Source organism: Bactrocera oleae, chromosome 5 (assembly GCF_042242935.1).
Source record: "Bactrocera oleae isolate idBacOlea1 chromosome 5, idBacOlea1, whole genome shotgun sequence".
In the NCBI taxonomy this organism is placed as follows: Eukaryota; Metazoa; Arthropoda; class Insecta; order Diptera; family Tephritidae; genus Bactrocera; species Bactrocera oleae.
Window position 1 is genome coordinate 1,677,606 of NC_091539.1, and position 19,971 is coordinate 1,697,576.

The 19,971-nt window shown below is 39.7% G+C and overlaps 1 protein-coding gene and 1 long non-coding RNA gene across 6 annotated transcripts in view; one reads left to right on the top strand and one right to left on the bottom strand.

Annotated features, from left to right (window-relative positions):
- The window catches only part of LOC118680296 (uncharacterized), a 93,524-nt gene that overhangs the window by 48,643 nt on the left and 24,910 nt on the right, over nt 1-19,971 (bottom strand). The gene's annotated exons all lie outside the window — the stretch shown is intronic.
- The window catches only part of vnd (ventral nervous system defective), a 35,347-nt gene that overhangs the window by 11,762 nt on the left and 3,614 nt on the right, over nt 1-19,971 (top strand). For 3 of the 5 annotated variants that reach the window (XM_070110532.1, XM_070110533.1, XM_014242809.3), the window contains exon 3: nt 17,625-18,304. In XM_070110532.1, the coding sequence (XP_069966633.1) occupies nt 17,625-18,304 (680 nt within the window). Of the gene's footprint in view, nt 1-734; nt 869-12,422; nt 13,575-17,624; nt 18,305-19,971 lie in introns of those variants that run through there. The other 2 variants (XM_070110534.1, XM_014242808.3) reach the window with 2 other exon arrangements.

The following is a 19,971-nucleotide window of genomic DNA, read 5'->3' on the forward strand; positions in this document are numbered from 1 at the left end:
CGGTGTTTTAAAATACCATAAATTTAACAAATTTTCACTTAAAATAGTAGAATGGATAAACTTTAAAACGCAATGAATATTAAAGAAGCACCCATTGAGAAAACAAAAAACAAACTTTAAATATCTATATTAAATTATATTAAATATTAAGGATCTAACAGAAAAATTTAGAGTCTACATGTATATAGCTAAATGAAATGAATACAAAAATGTAAAGACTCTGAAAATAAAAAAACAATCAAACTTTTTTGACATTTTTTAATTATTATTATTTTTTTTTTTTTTTCTGCATATTTTTAAAAAAATTTGCTAATTTTTTCACCAAATTTTTCCGCGTTTTCATAAATTTTTACTCTTTATAAACTACTTCCACCAATAAAAGACTAACTTCCCTGCACACACTTCGCTCGACAACTTCCGCATGCTGTGCCCGACGCACTCAATACACTTTAGTTAAGGATAGCCGAGAGCACGCTGATTAATGAATATCGAGTACCGTGTATAACAGCAGTGTCCAACAACTTCAATTTATTGTCCATACAATTGTTATTTGCGTGCAAAAACAACACAAAAACAGAAACTAAAATTTCATTCATAAAAATCTGTTTGACTCAAACACCTTGCCGGTGCACACAGTCTTATATGTATTTATGCGTATGTATGTATATTTATTATATATGTGTGCACATTTATTGGCGCGCAGTCAGTGATTTGGAATAACCTTTCGCATATGGCGATCGCTGCAAAGAATGCTTTGGCCAAACAATAAAGAGTCACTGGGAACCTGCTGTGCCTTTGAATTCGCAGCATATTCGATATTCGACCGACGGAGTCTTATCGTTAACGGTGTGTCTTCTAGTTGCGAAAGGTGAGCCAGCACACACCAACAAACAAACAGATGTATATCTAGAATATATATATATATATATATAACTATAATAAGTAGTAAATACATTGATATGTATATATAGCAAAGGATATGCCTACACACACACACACACTACCAAATACTAATACACAACTAAAAATACCAAATTTCATATGTCCTTTGTTTATTTGATTTCATTTGTGGGCGATTTTATTATTTCTTCTCAGCTTGTTGTTGTTTTTTTTTTACAATTTTTTTCACTTTTTGTTGTTGTGCCATATTTATACATTGTAATTCACTCCATTTGCGCTACTTTTGACACCTTAAAGTGCCGCTTGTCATTGTATGCGTGCGTTGCCATACGTCTAATGCCCCCCTCCCGCACTTCTAGATCTACTCCGCCGGCCAGCGTTCACTCTCCCTCACTTTTTTCCAAGCGCATATTTATTTGCTTTTGCAATTTGAATTTGAGCTCTTTTGTTTGCCACAAATTGCATTTGCTTTGGCTTATTGTTTTGTTGTTTTTTTTGTTGTTATTTTGGAATATTTATTTATTTTTGTAAACTAAATGGATTTGCTTTAATTGAATTTAATTTGTGCCAATTGTGTGTGTGAATTGAGCATAATTTAATCCACCTTTAAGTGCCCCAATTTTATAAAAAGGTACTGTTTGTTTTTGTTGCTAACAATATTTTTCGAAAACAGTGTTTTTGAGTGACAAATTCTACGAAAATCAGCAAAAACATTGTGTTCTTGATAAAGTAAGGATAATCATTTTAAGAACCTCCTAGCACAATAAAATGCAAACTCTCCACTACTCTTCATACGCTCCTATTTCTAGTCACGTGAATAAATAAAAGTAAAGGTTATACCCAGAACCCTTAATAAAACATTGGGAACTTTTACCTCGCTGCGATACTCACTATTCGCAAATATTTTCAGAGCTAAATCCTTTGCTTGCTCCGACTGGTACAATACTAAATCGAATACTTTCAAAGCTGAGGTGTTCTCATTCATCCGGACAACATGACCTATGATCTTTCGCAAAATCTTTCGCTCGAACTCACCAACGCCGACTCATCAGCTGTTGTCATTGTCCATGCCTCCGCACCAGAAGGATCTGTAGAGTTTGGGCTTTGTTCGTCGAGAGAGGACTTTACTTTTCTATTGCCGGCTCAGTCCAAAGTAGCACCTGTTGCCAACAGTCATTCTGAGTTGGAACTCAAGGCTTAGATTGTTGTTGGTGTTAATGCTGGTTCCAAGATGAACGAAATTATCTAGGACTTCAAAGCTATGACTGTCAACAGGGACGTGTGAGCCAAGTCATGAATGCGATGAGTGTTTGTCTGATAGCAGGAGATATTTCGTCTTGTCCTCGTTCACAATCAGCCCCATACACTTTGCTTCCTTATGCAGTCCGGAAAAAGCAGAACTAACGGTGCGCTTGTTAAGGCCAATGATATCAATATCATCGGCGTACACTCTTATAGCAGATTGTAACTTTTCTATTTAGCTCTGCAGCCCATATTTTGTCCAGATAAGGAGTCTGCTTTGTCTGAAACCTCGCTTGGTATGCAACGGCTCCGAGAAGCCCCTGCCGATCCTGACGGAGCTCTTCGTGTTTTTCAACGTCAATTTACACATCAGTATCGATCGGCTCCGAGAGGTTCCTCCCGATACTGACGGAGCTTTTGATGTTGCTCAACGTCAGTTTACATAGCCGTATTAATTTGACGGAGATGCCAAGTTTAGACATAGCGGCACGGAGGCAGCTCCTTTTCGTGCTGTCGTTAGCGGCTTTAAAACCGACGAAGAGGTGGTGTATGTCGATCTTCTTTTCACGGGTCTCTTCCAAGATTTGACGCATAGTGAATATCTAGTCAATAGTAGATTTTGCCTTTCTAAAGCCACACTGATAAGGTCCAATCAGTTTGTTGAGGGCAGGCTTTTTTTTTTACTTATTTATTAAGTAAAATGTCTCTTCATAAAAGAATCACTAAAACGCGGTTTTTCTCATATGCAGGTGGATATAACCACTTAATTTTGGCTTTTTCGAAACAAGCTGTCTTGATTTATGTACTTTTTCAATATTTCCTCGACTATTTTGCATAACGGAAACATTTTTACAATTTTAAGTTGACTTCTGATTTCTTCAATGTATAAGCATTTATTTAATATGTTTAGCAATTTGAATTTTGATTGAATTTTTTTATGCATTTAAAAAATTTTAAAACATTTTTTTTTAATGAAAAAAACTTTTTTTTTTAATTTTTTTTAATTTTTTTTTTTTAATTTCAATATATCCATACAATAATATTCACAAGCTGCTATCCCCTAAAATTCTTATAACCTAACCGGAAGCATGCAAGAGGCTACATGAAACGCGACAAAAGCCTACATAAGTTTACACATCGAACACAAAGGGATAATAGAGTAGACAATTGCTGAATGCATCGAACTGCTGCCAGAAAATTGGTTGGCGAAGAAGAGGTTATATAGTTAAACATGAAAATTAGCTTGTATAGCAATTCGAAAGAGATTTGAGAGCAACGCCGATTGCGTCTGTATGCACAGCTGGTCCCTAACTAATATGCGATTTATTGTCTTTGCGCAAATACAGATGCTGTACTGCAGCAGGACACGGCAGACAATGATTTTTGACTAGTGACAAAAGCAAAAGCAACAAAAACGATGCAAGTATAGGAAGTGACGTATTATTGCGCCTAAATATGTTTGTATCGGCTGCTACAAGCCGCTCGTAACGCCTTGAAGGCGGTGTTGTAAGAATGTTGTAATTCAACTGAGAAGTCAAAAGACGCTTGAACAATTGATTTGTCATCATTTTTGTTGCTAACATTTGTATTGCAACTTTTTTACATTTTTTTTAATATATTCGTTTTTCGTATATTTTTGGTATTTTTTTCAATTTTTTTTCCAATATTTAAAAATTTTTTTTTTACATATTATTTTTTTTTTTTTGTATATTTTTAATTTTTTTGTATTCTTTCTATTTTTTTCAATTTTTCTTTTTTTTTAGTATTTTTTCAATTTTTCTTTTATTTTCTTTTTTTCAATTTTTTGTATAGTTTTATTGTTTTTTTTTTGTATTCTTTCTATTTTTTTTCAATTTTTTTCATTAATCATCAATTAATTATATTGGCCGCAAGAAAGGTGTGACCAGATTCTAGCAACACATACTTTCGCACACTCATACGAGTATACACACTGCAGCCTCACTAGAAACTCATTTCTTCCGTCCTTTTTCTATTTTGTACTTTTTTTTTTTAATTTTTTCCCAATACAAATTCAATGAGATGCTTGAGAAAAACATGGCAGCACCTTCATTCTTTTATATACGTATACATACAAACGAACACTTTTTATTGCTGTTGTTGTTATTGTTTTTTTTGCCACTTCCTCAATGGCATCGTACTTAATGAACCGAATCGAACGAAACCGGAAAGAGAAATTAAAATGGATGACAAATAGCCGTGTTGCAGAGACAACAAAATCTGAAAAGCACACAGGCACACACACATATATATGTATGTGTATATATGTATGTATGCATACACATATGTGTAATTCAATTGCATTTGAAAAGGTGTAAATCTGCGGCTGCCATAAAGGCACACACAAACCAAGCGTTTCGAGCGGCTGCAGATGCTGGTTGGAGTGTGCTCACGCACACACACGCACGCACATATGTACATACATATATGAAGAGGCATAGAAATTTATATAGTCGAATTCTAAGCATCGATATTGGCGTACACCTACAGCGCGTTTCAATGACAGCCAACAGCAGCATCTGCCGCTACTTCAGCGCTCTCTAACTGTGATTTGTTGTTGCTTAGCGCTCCTCACGTGTCCTCACCGCGCTGCTTCACACTTCGGTTTTGTTTTTTTGTTTTTGCGCATTCCACTAATTTGTTGTAGCGATTTTTTACGCTTTTCCGCCTTTTTTAGTTTTATTAGCGCTTGTCAAGGCTTACGCACATACATATCATACACACACACACACAGATAGCGGCATAAAGTGTCATTCAATCCCAATAACATTTATCTAAATAATGCTGTTTATACATATTTACGCTAATTGGGGTTGTTGCTTTGCTCGTTATTTAATTCAACTCATCCCTCTCTTGCTCGCTCTACTCCGCTCTGCCTCGCCTTTCCATTATTGGCATATTTATTTTTATTATCATAAGCTACTTTTTTGCTTTTCGACTTTTATGTTTTTGTAAAATCCTCTGCCTAAATAGTTTTTGAATTGCTTTGTTTCGTAAAGAGCTGCGACTCTGGCCTCGGGCAAGCACTCGGTAAGCAGACGCAGTATCCGCATTGAAACACCACTGCCTAAAGTTGAGGACTCTTGTTGGGATTGTTTGCATAAACTCATGTTTTGTAGCATCTGCTTTTTGATAACGTACTTCAGCGAGAGAGAGTTGAGCGGGTTAAGGGTGGGCTGTAGAGTGCATACTTGTAACTGTAGTTGCTTTACTAATAAAAAATAACCATTAACGGTCTGCAGAATGACGAAAAGCGACAATCTTTACACGAACTAACTTCGAAGGAACTCGAGATTCAGTTTATACCTTGTATTATAAAGACCTATCTGTTTGTGGATGAAGCTCAAAAGTATGTTATATAAATCCAACAAAGCTCATTTAAAAAACAGAAAAAACTGGAAAATATTTTTTAAGACAAACTGCTGAAGATCTAAATTGTATTCCCTATAACAAATTAGATCTCAAGCGAAGTGCGCAGTTTTATTGAAAGTTCGCGACCAACAGACTAAATTTATATTCTTGAAGCTTGCGCAGTACAAGCATCAATACTTGTAGTCTTCACAGTTGAAATAACATCAGCCGATCTTCAATGGCGCCTAAAAAGCAGTTAGTAGTCTAGTTATTACTACGAAAATAGTAAGTAGTATCGTGTAACAAGACGATTCCTGCGGTTAAGAGACAGTTATGAGAACTAAAAAACTAAAATTTTACTTAAATCGAACGAAACTGAAATATTTTTGTCGAAAGCCATATTTGTTCCGCACGATACTACCGCACAGCTTCGATTTTTGAAGAGAACGACGAACCAAAGTTCAATTGCAGCTGCGTGAAGATCATGGCGCTTTGTAGCATAGCTGCAAATAAGCCTTACTATGTCAACTAGAAATGGAGTAATATTATTTTTATGTCACTTTCTTATAGCCAAACCATTTTCAAGCAATACCGGAGTTACAGCAGAGCCTGCAACGCCATTACTCACGAAGCGAAAGATGTAGACAAAGTACTACCAGATCTCTTAGCTTCTGCTTACAATCTAATATATTTTCACTACTTATAAAAAAAGATATTATAATTCTAGGAACGTCAACTTAAACTGAACTAAATATGGTTCAGAGCGCGCTATGTAGAGACGATCAACTCACTAGGATTCATGTTAATCTGAGTTATTTGCGCTAACGTAGCGAGTCTTTTGTATTATGTTGTTGCAATCATACATTAAGACCAGAAAGTTTCCGGAAATTGTAAATAAAATGAAAAATTTTTAATCTTCAACCATATTAATTTTGTCGCCTTCAAAATATGCTCCTTCTGAAGCGATACTTATATGCCAACTCTTTTTCTAATCATCGTAACATGGCTTCTAGGCGCTGTCCAGGATTGCCTTCAGTTCCCTCTGTGAATTTTGTTTTACGGCCTCAATTGAGTCGAAACGGGTTCCACGCAGTGGTTACTTGAGTTTTGGAAACAAAAACGTCGCATGGGACCAAATTCGGTGAATACGGTGGTTGATCGATTGATTGAGTTGAGTTGAGTATTGAATGAGTTTTTGGTTTAAAATCGCTCACAACTACAGCTCGGTGCGGTGGATCCATGAATTGTTGGTCCACAATTCCGCCCGTTTATGACGGATGTTTTCGCGCAAACGCCTTTAAACGCTCAAATAATACTCTTTATTGACCGTCTGTCCCGTTGGAATAAATTTATGATTAACCAAACCGCGATTATCGAAAAAAAAACCGGAAACTTTCGGTCTTAATATATAGCTGTATATCTTGAAGGTGTGAAGCTACAACAAGAACTGGTCTTATAAATAATAATGAATGGAAGCCTTAGATATCACTAGACCTTATCAAACGATTATGCTGCAGTACTCACTTGAAGAGTCGTGCTCTGCGTTGGAATAAACGTTGGCTGCTAACCAAACACTTGCGGCATTTATATTCAAGTGCTTAGCGCGCACGCTTGGTAGCGACAATGCTTTGTGAAGATTTTACCGAGAATTTTAGAAAAATGTTTTTATTTAGCTTCAAGACAGTTTTGAGTTGTAAGATTTGCGGCAAGCGTAGGTAAAAGACTCGTGGAAATCGGCTTACAAAAATGCTGTGTAAATAATTATGTAGATTCGCAAAAAAAACCTGGCACTAAGTGCAATAAACTACGGGTGATAAAAGTTGCTAAAACTTTTCGCGCATCAGCCAAACTTTACCGGCATGAACTTTAGCGAATTTTAATACTTACAGAAATTATATGCACACACACATAACTACTAGCATACTGCCGTAACTAGAAAGCGCCGTTGGCTTTAAAAAGTTTGTATATATATATTCATATTATTTTTAATACACATATGCATATAAAGCCTAATGAAAGTGTCTATATGACACGGCAAAATACATAATAAACAGTAGATGCTAATGACTTTAATAAATGGCCGCCAGGCATGCATACACTCAACACATGAGTGACGCCACTCCAGGCGTCCCAAAAACGCAAGGACATATACACATATATATAAACATGCGAGTAACACTACATAAGCGTGTGTGTGTTTTTGTGCGTCCATAAGTGTGCAAATATAGTATACGAACTAAGTGCTACTCGGCATATCAATTTAAGTGAGTATATACTTTGCCATGAGCCGCGTTCTAAGTGGAGCAAGCCACACCTATGTCCTGTCGAGTGCCGAGCAGCAGTTACCCCAGCTACATAAATATACAGAAAAGTGAAAGAATGAGCGCGCATACCCATATTTATGGAGCTGGTGTGTTGGGCGAATGTTGTCCGTACAGCGCTAGACAGTTGAAGACGTCAAAATCGAATTTTTATTTAAGAAGCACCGCTTATGTATTAATAATGTTTATGTATGCGCTTCAAATAATATTTAACGTACACTGGAAATATGCACTTGTTAACGGCGCAAACGAACATTCAAGCTGGAAGGCAAAAAGTGTATGCTGCGCACTCTTCACAACACCATTAACGCTAACGAGCGCTTGAAAACAAAAGAGCAACTACTATTAAGCGCTCACGTATGTAGTGCAACGTGTGGAAAACCCCGCAAGTAGGCGTGCACAATTATTTAACAAGCATATTTTTCATAAGCGCAGCTGGCACATCCTTGCGCTAACAAAACTACGCATCTCGCTCTTTTGCTCTTTTGTTCTCTTTCATAGACGCCATTATCAGCGGCCTAGCGCTTGTGGCACTTGAACGCCGCAACAAGCAACTAGGAATTTCCCGCATGCTGCTCAATATCCTTTTGCTGCTTAAAGCGAAGGAGTAGCGCGAGAAAATTTCCCAAAATCCCGTTAATGCAATGCGCAAGTGCTGCGACGGCAACAAAGGCAAACATAAATAGTTATACGCTTAATGCAGTTGCCTACTCGCTCGCGCTCGCACACTTCCATGCAAAACCCACTGGCATGCAGTAGGCAACAACAAAGCCAGCGTCGCATTTTGATTGGCTGTTTGAGCAGAGCGCGACGCGCTCTACCTACTAATTAGCTATGCAGCGCTATGCGCGCAACAACAATGCTTCGTGCCTTTTTACTAATGTAGCGTGGAACTGGTTGGGAGGCGTTAGCGTTTGTATTTTTTTTTTGTTAGTGTTGTTGCTGTGCTATGCACATTTAAAAGCGTTTTTGTTGCACTGATTTCGTAATTTTTTCGAAACGGTTTTGGTTGTTCACACACTCCAGCGAGTACTAAGCATATTACATTATTATTATTGCTGTTGTTGTTGCGCTTATTGTTTTTATTGTTATTGCTGGCATTGTTAGCCATCTTTGTTCGAAAAGCATATGTATTTTCAGCTTTGCTTGCTTGGGCACATATACACACATACATATATAGATGTACAAATGTACGTTGTGCGTGTGGCATGCTTTTAGGGGCTGTCTGGCGTAATGTAATCCTTGTTGAATGTTTAGTATCCGTCATTTGAGAACTTTATTAGATTTTTCGGTTTCATATCCTTTTTCGCAACGCATACGCGAATGTGCGCTGGAGTGGCCTCTCAAAGCGCAAGTAGTGTGTGTCGCATACATAAATAGGTTTCAATAAATTTGCGTTCATTATGAGCCTTCTCAAAAGTAATTTATTTACTTTAAAAGAGGCAGAGCGTATAATTTCCATGATTTGCATTTGATTTTATTCTTATACTGAATAGAAATATACTCAGTACCAATTCACAATGCAGATATCTAGCAACGGTATACTCTCAGAAAACGTTGCAACATTTTCACAAAGTTTGTTCTACGAAATAATAACGGCACCGGTTTTATATCCGATTGAAAATTAACTCAGTAGTATTGCCAATATAGTCGACTGCTTTCCTTTAACTTCACCTGCCTGCCACGTGTTTCGAATTTTTCAAAAGTAATACCAATTGAGCCCACAATATCGATAAGCATTAGCAACAAGTTTAGTCTAGGCGCAAACTGCAGCTAAAACCAAGTCTGATTTTGTTTAAAAAGTTCAATTTGTCACTGCAATGTGCCGCAAAAACCTGTTAAACGTTTAATAGAGAGAAGAGTTACAGTTGAGATGACCAACAGCCTGCTCTCCTAGTATTGCATACGTTCAGCTCGCTCTGATATCCAGCATTACTACTTGAAATTCGCTGCTGCATTCACAGCCACCTACTAATTCTTCGTAATTAGTTACTCAAAAAAGATTTTCTGCAATCCATCATGCGCTTTTTTATGAAATCTCTCCAATTTAATATAGAAAAACAGTTTACAGAGTTACCGGGTTACCCATTTCACAGATGGCATTAAAACTAAAGCCACAAATGGTAGAAGCAACGCAGCTAAAACTTTGACACACTGCGTAAAAATGACCACTATAACCTGGGCGCCCTGCTCTGACACAAGCTAAACTCTAAGTAGTATAATCAGTTTACAAATATAGACATCTGAAACAATCCATTTGTGGTTTTGAGCAATATAATTCAGGCAACTCGTCTACATTTGAGAGACTCATGCTTCAAACAGTCACCGACATTCTTCCCTGCCGTACTTAACGCCCATATCAAACCTTATATGTCCAAAATTATGCTCGCGGTCGTGACTGTTCATTTACATTGCGCTCTCATAAGATTGTTCGTATCAGCTGATTCGGTCGACGGTTTTACGTCAGTGACTGTTTAGACTATAAGTATTGCACAATAATCTAGATTACACCAGCATGCTCTTTTAAAGCGAGTATGTTCATTGTGAACTAGGAAGCTAAATTTTATTTCTATAGACCTGCTCATAATTGGTAAACAAAGTTCAAACGCACTGTATTTAGATTTAGGTAGAGAGGTAGAGTGGCTGTCTAACGCACCTAGGCCTATAGTATTTAGATTTAAGGTAGAAAAAAACTGCTTACAACTGTGTGCTTTCGCTGAGTAAAAGTTATTACATCTCTTATTGTGAAGCGGCGATGTCGAAGCAATCTGTTTGACACACCTTCGCAGTACTTATTAAAAGTAGAAGTGCGGATATGGTAGACAAAAATACCACTACTTGGGCTCCAGAAAGTTGAAATGATTGGCAGCTTCACAATATGTTCTTGCAGCAGGAATATGTCGCTTGTCATGTCTACTATGTAGTTCTAGCTATACTAATGCGGGTCTGTCACCCATCGCCTACTATATATGGAAGAGATCTCAATGTATGAATAGTAGAGAACTACTACAACTGCAATGCCAGTCATTTATTAACCCAACTTATTTATAAAGGTCTCTAAGCCTAGCAAGTGTGTACCTACAACGTAACACGTGCCTAAAAAGCGCTCTAAAGAAAGTATGAAAGTCAAGGCAGAGCCAACTAAGCCTAAAAAGTAGTAACTAATATCTGCATTGAGCCTATAAGTTAACTGGACTCCCCACAGCTATGACTAAAAGAGAAATAAGCAATAAGAACAGATGTAATAAGATTAGTTACAACTGCTGTTGTTGTAGTGGCAGCTAATAGAGTAGTATTACGTAAAAACTGATGACAATGCGGCTATTGGCTTTTCTAAAAACCCAAACACATAACACACTCAGACAGATGAGCATGATGATGAAAATGGAAATGTTGACGTTGCAATATCAGAGCGGAAGTAAGCGCACATAAGCGCTGAGCAGCAACGGAACGGCAAAGCATAACCTTATGACATGAAGCAGATTACAAAAACAATCAAAACTAGCATAAGACAACAACTAAGCACATTACGTAAAGCTTGAAACCAATGTATTGCTGCTGCTGGTCGCTGTAGACGCTTAAGCTCGACAGAGCAGGAACCAGAATTTATGGCACCATGCCAATATGGCCGCCGATGTGGGTCTCCAGCAGCACATCATTGAAATTTCACTCACCAAAACTCACAGCAGCTACCGGTTCAAAAGCCTCCTACTAGTGTGCAACAACGCTTACACGCTAATTGCGCTCCAGCGCAGACGTTGCCAAGAATAGAGCTCCACAAACCGCGCTCAGCGCTATAGTCGCAGCGCTGCTTCTTGCTGCTTGATTGGCTGGCCGTTTCAAGCGTCCCTGGCCCGTTGGAAGCTGGGTTTCAAAGACGCAATATGTACGCAACAACAAAAACAAGCAACACAAACAACAACAACAAAAGTCATAAGTAGCACACAGTAGTGCCCTACTTAGCACCACAGACAATGGTGGAACTCGAAATTCCAACTCAACACTCAAGTACCCTCTCGGCTATCTAAGCCGCTTCGTACAGAGCACACGACGAGTCGTGGTCACGAAGGCAACGACAGCATATTAGCCATTGCAGTCGCACGCATAGACAGCCTCTCGAGCACAAGGATAATTCACTCATCACAACACGCACACCGGCACAAACACACGAGGCAAGCAAAATAGACAACGAGTCGACTGGGCCGAGCCTGCGAGCGCTGCTACGGTGGTGGTTGCTGGTTGCTTTTTCCACTCCACTCCACTCTACTCTACTCTACTCGACTCGACTCGATAACCGCTCCACCGCTCTCGACTGAAGTATGCGTGCTTGTGTTGTAGTGTTTGTTGTTATTGTGCGCGCAGGACATGAGAAGCCACTTAGTAAAATCGATCGAAAAAGGAAACAATTCAGCTGAATGACTTTGTTGTTGCGCCGACCGAGTGAATGAAGTTGCACAAAGGCTTGCCTGTTGGCCTGTCTGTCCGCATACCTATTTACTGCTCGATGGCTGACGTTCTTCATAAGACTCTCCACACGTGTTTGTGTGTGTGTGTGTGTATTGGTGGTTGTTGATGACTTTTGTTTGTTTGTTTGAATGTGCAATGCATTGACTGCACTGCCGTTGGTTGGCCTGGGCTGCCGGGCCTAGCTGCCTGAACTGGGCTGATGCGTTGGTTGGTCGACTGGCTGACTGGTTGTGGCTTCTTGGCATACACGGCGACTCGTTAGTTGTTGATGACACTTCAGTTTGAAAAGTGTACGCGGTCTCAATTCGAGCAGCCAAATTCGACTAGTACTCGAACTGAAGAGCATGCCTATTAACAGCTAGTACGCCCACTAAAATCACGGAACGTGAACGCGTGCATAAAAACAGAGTTCGAAAAGCACAGAAACTGATTTTGTTGAAAAACCAAGTGAAGTTACGTTAAGTCGTTAAAAGTTATGTTAAGAAACAATAAAAAAGTGTGTTTTTTATGTATGAAGCCCGGTCAATGGACCATATTTATCTAAAGTGTTCATTAAACCAGTGATCATTTAAACAAAGAAAAGTTAATTACACGCGCACCAACAGACGTCCTTGACTAATCAATCGTAGGCAAAAGTGTATCAGCAGTTTACTAGACCTCAGCAATCTTTTAAAGCTAAAACTTTTACATAAAGATTACTCTACTGCCGCAGCCGCGTACCGCCAACACCGTCAAAGTGGCTGAGAAACGCAAACGCACGCCGTCGCCGGTACGGCCAACGCGTTCACCACTGCACCGACGGAAATCGCTTGAATCGCTCTCCTCCAGCGCCGCCACACCACCACCCTCGCCCACCAAGCCGCGCAACAATTTGCATACAGCGCGACGTACTTCTAGAACACCGACACCGCCCGCATTACCGCCACCGCCGCGCACCTCCACACCCACACGCGCCACATCGCCCACAGCGTCAGCGTGCACAACAAAGGATCAAGTCGATTCACCTATACGTGCAGTGCCCATGTATAGCTCAGCGACAGTTACGCCCACCTCGATCGCAGATCATTTACGTTTGCCCACAAATGCTGCAGCGGCGGCGGCTTTCAGTTCCTTTCCTTCGTTGCACAGCATGAGCAGTTTAATGGTACCGTCCGCGGCTGCAGCTGCCGCAGCGGCGGCTCCTTTCCTGCCTTGGTCACCGATACTGCTGCCACCATGGGGACATCCACTGCTGCCCGCGTTCTATCCGGCGGCTTTGCGTAGCGCGTTACCGGGGTAAGCATATAGAAAGTGAACAATTTTAAGTGGGTCGAGCAAAACCTTAAGGTTTTCCATGAAAATATTTCTTTATTCGAGAGTTCTGGAAAACTTTCCGCAATATTAGTTGGAGTTTGGTATATAGTGTGCTCAAATTATAAAGTGAAAGCCTAAGGTAATCGTCCTTCCAAGTTTTGGGCCGAATTTCGTGAGAACATACATATATATTTTCAAATCATGTTCTTTTGCAGCAGGAAATATGCAGAGATCGCTGCAATTTAAGTGTGAACAGAAAAAATTATACGCTTTCAGCTGCAAAAATCAACTCCCAAATAAACGTAGCCAAATTTGGCCCAAACAATGCCAAAACAAACGGAAAATTTATGTTCGTTTCCCTTTGCTAACACATCCGCTTGTTAAAGAATCACATATTAATTCTTTCAAAGTCAATGACTTTCAATTATCCACACACTTGTCTATGCGCACAGCCTCCAGTTCTATAGATGGATCTCGCAAAGTGTTATAAATAAAGGAAGTCAATAAAAAGACGGAAATCAATACAATGGTACTCACAAACACGTGATTCCTTTGATTTTGACACAAGTATTTCAATTCGGGGACTCGCTACCTGTGCGAGTGTGCAGAGTGGTCAGGTTTTTTGAACAATAGCTATTCAAGATCGTTAAGCCAATTTGACAAAACAAAAAACTAATTTTTATACACTCAAAAGAACATTTCCGGTTCGATTTTCTGACGTTGTAAAAAAATATTTCAATTATTATTTTTCTCATTCTTTAAGTTCCGAAACGAAGTGTCTGTAAAGATCAAATTTCTATAGAAACTAACGAAACGATAAACCGTTCAAAAATATAAAAGTTTTCCTAAAAAAACTGGATTTTAATCGGTCAGTTTGTATGGCAGCTATAGGCTATAATAACCCGAACTGAAAAATTTCTTCGAAGATTACACTATTTCTTTAGATAATAACATATGCCGAATTTCGTGAAGATATCTCGGTAAATGAAAAAGTTTCCCATACAAGTACTTTATTTCGATCGTTCAGTTCGTATGGCAGCTATATGCTATAGTGGTCCGATATCGGCCATTTCGACAAATGAACACCTTCTTGGTGAGAAAAGGATGGGTGCAATATTTCAGATCGATATCTCAAAAACTGAGCGACAAGTCCGAATACATACAGACGGACGGATTGACAGACATCGCTAAATCGACTCGGCTCGTTATGCTGATAATTCATATAATATACTTTTTAGAGTCTCTGACGTTTCCTTTTGTATGTTACAAACATCGTGACAAACTCAGACTATATTGAGGATGGGTTGCTCAAGCAAACCAAAGCGTTATATCTTAATTGAGGAACTTCCTAGACAAGAAAGCTGCAAAAAAGTATACATCACTTTGATTTGGGAAAAAGTGGGAATCTGCGGAATTTTATGTAGCGCTCCAAAAAAATTCATTTTAATAAACATGAAGATTTTATTGGAACATCTCTACTCTTTGAACCTCGAAGGATCCAAAGCTATAATATTGAGCTACGCGAGCTCTGTAATGAAGATATTATTGAAAAATTTCTACTTTTTGAGCTTCGAAGGATTCAAAGCTATATTCGTGAGGTACGCGAGCTCTTTACTACCAGAAAAATAGGCGTGATTAAAGGTTAATTGCTCGGTAAATCCGCGACTGCAAAGCGACAAACGTTTTTAGTTCAAAATTTTCATATTTTGAGTTTGATAATTAAAATAGTTGCGTTTCCCCGACTAACAAAGCATTCAACCTAAAATAATGTGGGCCGACCCTATCTCTCCATACTCCGACAGTATCTCTCCATAATCGGCTGTAAACACGTAATAAAACGTCACTCGTATGAGGAACATTCACAAAGGTGTGTGGGTTTCAGTATACCGACATTCTTTTAATGCACACGCTTGCTTCTTACGCATGCTCTTTCTTCGGACTTCTTTTAGTTTAGTTACAACCAGCGAGCTGCCGAGCAAATCCCTGCCTTTGATAAATTAACTTCGATTTAAACTAGCAAATCGTCGGATTATTCGCACCTTTGGCAGTGCACCGCCACACTCACGCACATATGTTTGAGCTCAGCCGGACTTACTGTGCTACTGTGTAGGCTTACGTCTTAGCCATCGACTAGCTAATCGGTGTATGCCACATTTGTCGCACTACCTCGTTTAAGTCAGCTTACATTTAGCAAACAAATTCAAATAAATTCGATTTAAATTTTTCTTAATACCCACAACAATTAACAATCAAATCTGATTAGTAGTGAAACTCGTTTAGTGCATAGCTCTTGCCGACCGCACGAGTGTACCTGTGCGAGTACAATCTTATCTTCTTTTCACAGGTTACCTCGGACATTCTGCTTCCGCATTGTATCGTTCACGCTAGGCGTTGCAAATGCGAAACATATGTTACTTCCTGCACTTGCAACCAACCAACAAACACACACAATAGTTGCAATAAACAGATTGCGTTGCAATCTATGGTTTTCCCAAATTGAAGTTTCCCAAACGAACAGCACAGTGCGAACGGCGCAGGTTACGACTGTATACGTACCTAGTGTGATCTATGGCGATAGACCGGACTGATACACAATGTACGTCCGCACAACAAATCTTCCGTCTATCTGCCTGGCTGTCTATGCCTTTCGTCTGCTCGCAAGTGTTGCTGCTGTAGTATTTCCCACGCCGTTACAAGTTCGTCGCACCAACGCTTGCCAGCGGCATTACTTTAGAGGTCATCTTGTTAGCGTGCCGCATGTTCGCCTCTACGCCTGGGGAATCCCGCACTGCCAGACAGTCGGTCGCCAGCGCTGTTGCCCAATTGCCTACCTGTGCCTCCGGCAAACGTCAGCGTTCCGTTCGTTTCGCAGTAGCACAGACGGCTTGAGCTGGTGCGCGGTCCACTTGCCTTGTCGCTGCCAAGTTCCTAGCGCTCATATATTTATGCTATGGCAATATACATTACTCGCCTGCTTTGTTTGTTTGCATTTTGATTTTCTTTGTACGCTTGCGCGCCCGTTTACTACTCAACTTTTGGTCACACATGTGTTTCATATTTGGCCAGGAATTCCCCTATTGCACCTAATGTGGAAATTCCTCTCGTAACATAACGGCCAGCAACCTTCATAGCGAAATCTGCGCTGTGCCGAAAGTGCATTTGCAGCTCGTAGAGCCTTTCGTCGTCTTTCCGCTGAAGTCGCAGACACTTGAGCACTTTCGTACGATGGGAGTGATCGCCGGCGGATTTCGTTTGTTTTTAATAGCACAATAGTGTTATAAAACTATTTATTTTTGGCGTCTAAGTAATATTACTCGCCGCCTCTACGCGTAAATAGGAGCATTACGCGACGACGCGTTGGTATTTCCCGCGTACGCGCGCGGTAGTGACTTTGGGGAAATACGTGCTTGAAATATTGTTTGGAGTTTTTAAGTAGAAATACGGTTGTCCTTAAAGCGCAGCTAAGGTAACAAGTAGTTGTAATGTGAGCGCGGAATTCCCGACGTTCGTTTTGGCTGCAAAACATTCGAGAAAGGTCAATTGTGCGGTCAGCATAATCAGTGCTTACAATGGTCATACAATACACTTGCTAGCGGTAGACTGCCTCGAAACTAAAACCGTATACTCTCAGTTTATTCAAAGTGTTTACCTTGAAAGTAGACAGTTCGTAACGTAACTTTTTTATACAAAAGTCAGAATAACATAAAAAGGTGTGTTACAACCATAGAAAAACATAGATTTTTGGGAAGTGTTTAGTTAGAGACTAGTCGGACCAGCATTTTTTGCACAAAACCTTCAAATATTTAAAAAAGAAAAAAATTTGAGTAATCATTTTACTAGTCTATTTCGGATTAGACTGAAAGTTATTAAACTTTTACTTGCAGCGGAGAAACGTTATTTGCGACTAACTCACCTCACACTTTATTTCTAAACACATATTCGTACACACATCACATTCATATATAAAACACGTTAACAAATAGATGATATCTCACATGCTAACTTTTCCCACACTCGCTCTCTCCCCAACAGTCTCTTCGATACGAAGGTGCCGCCCTCGCAACGCTCCTCCGGCTTTCACATATCGGACATACTCAATTTGGACGGCAGCGAGCTGAAGAATGGCGTCGGGCCGCCACATGCCGCTGCCGTTGGCCCACACAGCCAAACGGATATTAGTCAACATGCGCAGCAGCAGCATCATTCTAGCCACCTGCCACATCATCTGCCTCAGCATCACAACAACAATAACACTAGCTTACATAACAACAATAACAATAGTAACAGCAACGGTGAGGCTCACAGCGCACACTTAACACCACCGGCATCCGTTTTGAGCGGCACCGGTTCCAGCAATACCTTAACGGTACCCAACGATGAGCAGCCAACACAACACTCCGCCGGCACCACACCAACACCAGCAGCTGTAGGTGGTGTCGTCAATGGCACCGCTGCCAACGTACAGCCAGTCTCAGCACACCATCAAAGCTCCGCGGCTGTGGCGGCGAATGCTGCCTCAGCACAAGCAACCGCGCACCTGATCGCTAGTCATCACAATGCCGTGGCCGCGGCAGCCGCAGCCGCTGCTGGACAATATTTGCCAAAGAACTTCACCAGTTTTAGTGATGAATTGTCGTCGTATCACCAGATGACGCACACAGTGTTGGCGCATCCGGCGCGTAGCGCGTGGATTAAGGAAAATGAGCTTTATGGTGAGTAAAAGAAACTGATTTTTTTTTGTTAAGTGTTTGAGAGCAAATGATTATACGAAAAAGCATTATAAGCGATTGCCTTTGTTTTGAATTAAACAGTAGTCTTAGATGAGTCAGTAGTGCGAGATCCACAGAAATTGGTCACAAAAAAGACCAATATCTAAAATTGTTAAGAATATTTGACGAGCTTTTAAGCTTTGCGCAAACTTCACTATGCCAACCAACCACAACTGTCTTTAACCCTTCATACAAGAAATCTCAAGAGCTTTTTTTAGAACTCGTGAAAGCTCCAAAGCGCTGTTTTGAAACTTGTTAAAGCTCAGCTCAGCTTAGTCACTATACCAACCAACCACAACTGTCTTTAACCCTTCATACAAGAAATCCTAAGAGCTTTTTTAGAACTCGTGAAAGCTCAAAAAGCTCTGTTTGAAACTTGTGAAAGCTCAAAAGCTGGGCTTTTTGCATTAAATATTAAAATAGCTTTATCAATCACGCACTGAGAAGTTAGAGAGCTTTTTATCCAAAGCACTGTTTTAAAACTTGTCAAAGCTCAGCTCAGCTTTTGCGCTTGCATTTAATATTTATTTAAATTAATTTACTATTAAAATAGCTTTGAGTACCTCCCACTGAGATATGAGAGAGCTTTGTGATTGATTCGGAGCTTTATGTTTAAGCTTTAAAAAGCTCGAAGGAACTTAAGTTCGCCAAGAAATGCAGTGAGTTCATATATTTCTAAAACTTCTTTAGTCATTATATATATCCTTGAAACCTTACCCCTACCAACTCGTATTTAAACACAACAAATTAAGCTTATTTAATACTAATAAATCCGCATTACCTAGGCAACATAACCACACTTTTCTAATGACTTAATAACTGCAAAACAGCGACCGGGGAAGGGGTAAACAAAATAAAAATGTTAAAAGACAGCTGCTGAAGTGCTCAAAACAGTGGCGCGGCTCGCTTCGGAACTCATATAACGGTAGTGCGTGACAATTTAGCGAAAGTAGAAATTAAAACGGGACTCCGTTGGAAAATTGAGACCTCGAGTGCCGTGCATTTAAACAAATATGCCTAATCCTAAAGTGTAAAATAGCGAAAGCGCCATGAGACGGCAACAAAACAACAACGAAGAGTCAAACAAATATGATTAGGCAAATTTTAAATATAACTTGGAAAATACACATACACCTCGTAGCAAAAATATAAACAACAAATAAAAAAAAAACAAGGCAGATGCCAGCGCGGCTACGACGCAGAGTACGAGGGTTCATTCGCCAGCATACTTTGCGGCATGCGTGTTTGCCATATATGCGAACGCAATACATAACCATATTTGTACTTGTGTGTTAGTGTGCGGTGATGTTGAACATCTGCCTCTTGTCTTGTTAAGATTGCAATATATATGTACTCGTATCGATATTGTGTTAAATGAAAATAACTTTTTAACTTACAATTAATGACAACCAAAAACCTAGCTAACCTAACAAACGCAGCAACAACAATACTTAACCCATAAAATGTTTGCAGAGTTGCATTGAGTTGGTAGAAGCCGGGAAGAGTCGTAGACGTCAGCTAATGTGACTAATTGTATTTGATGGCCGGCCTGTTGTTGTTTTTCTTGGTTTGTATGGCACTCACCGGTGCTATGATGGTGGTAGTGGTGC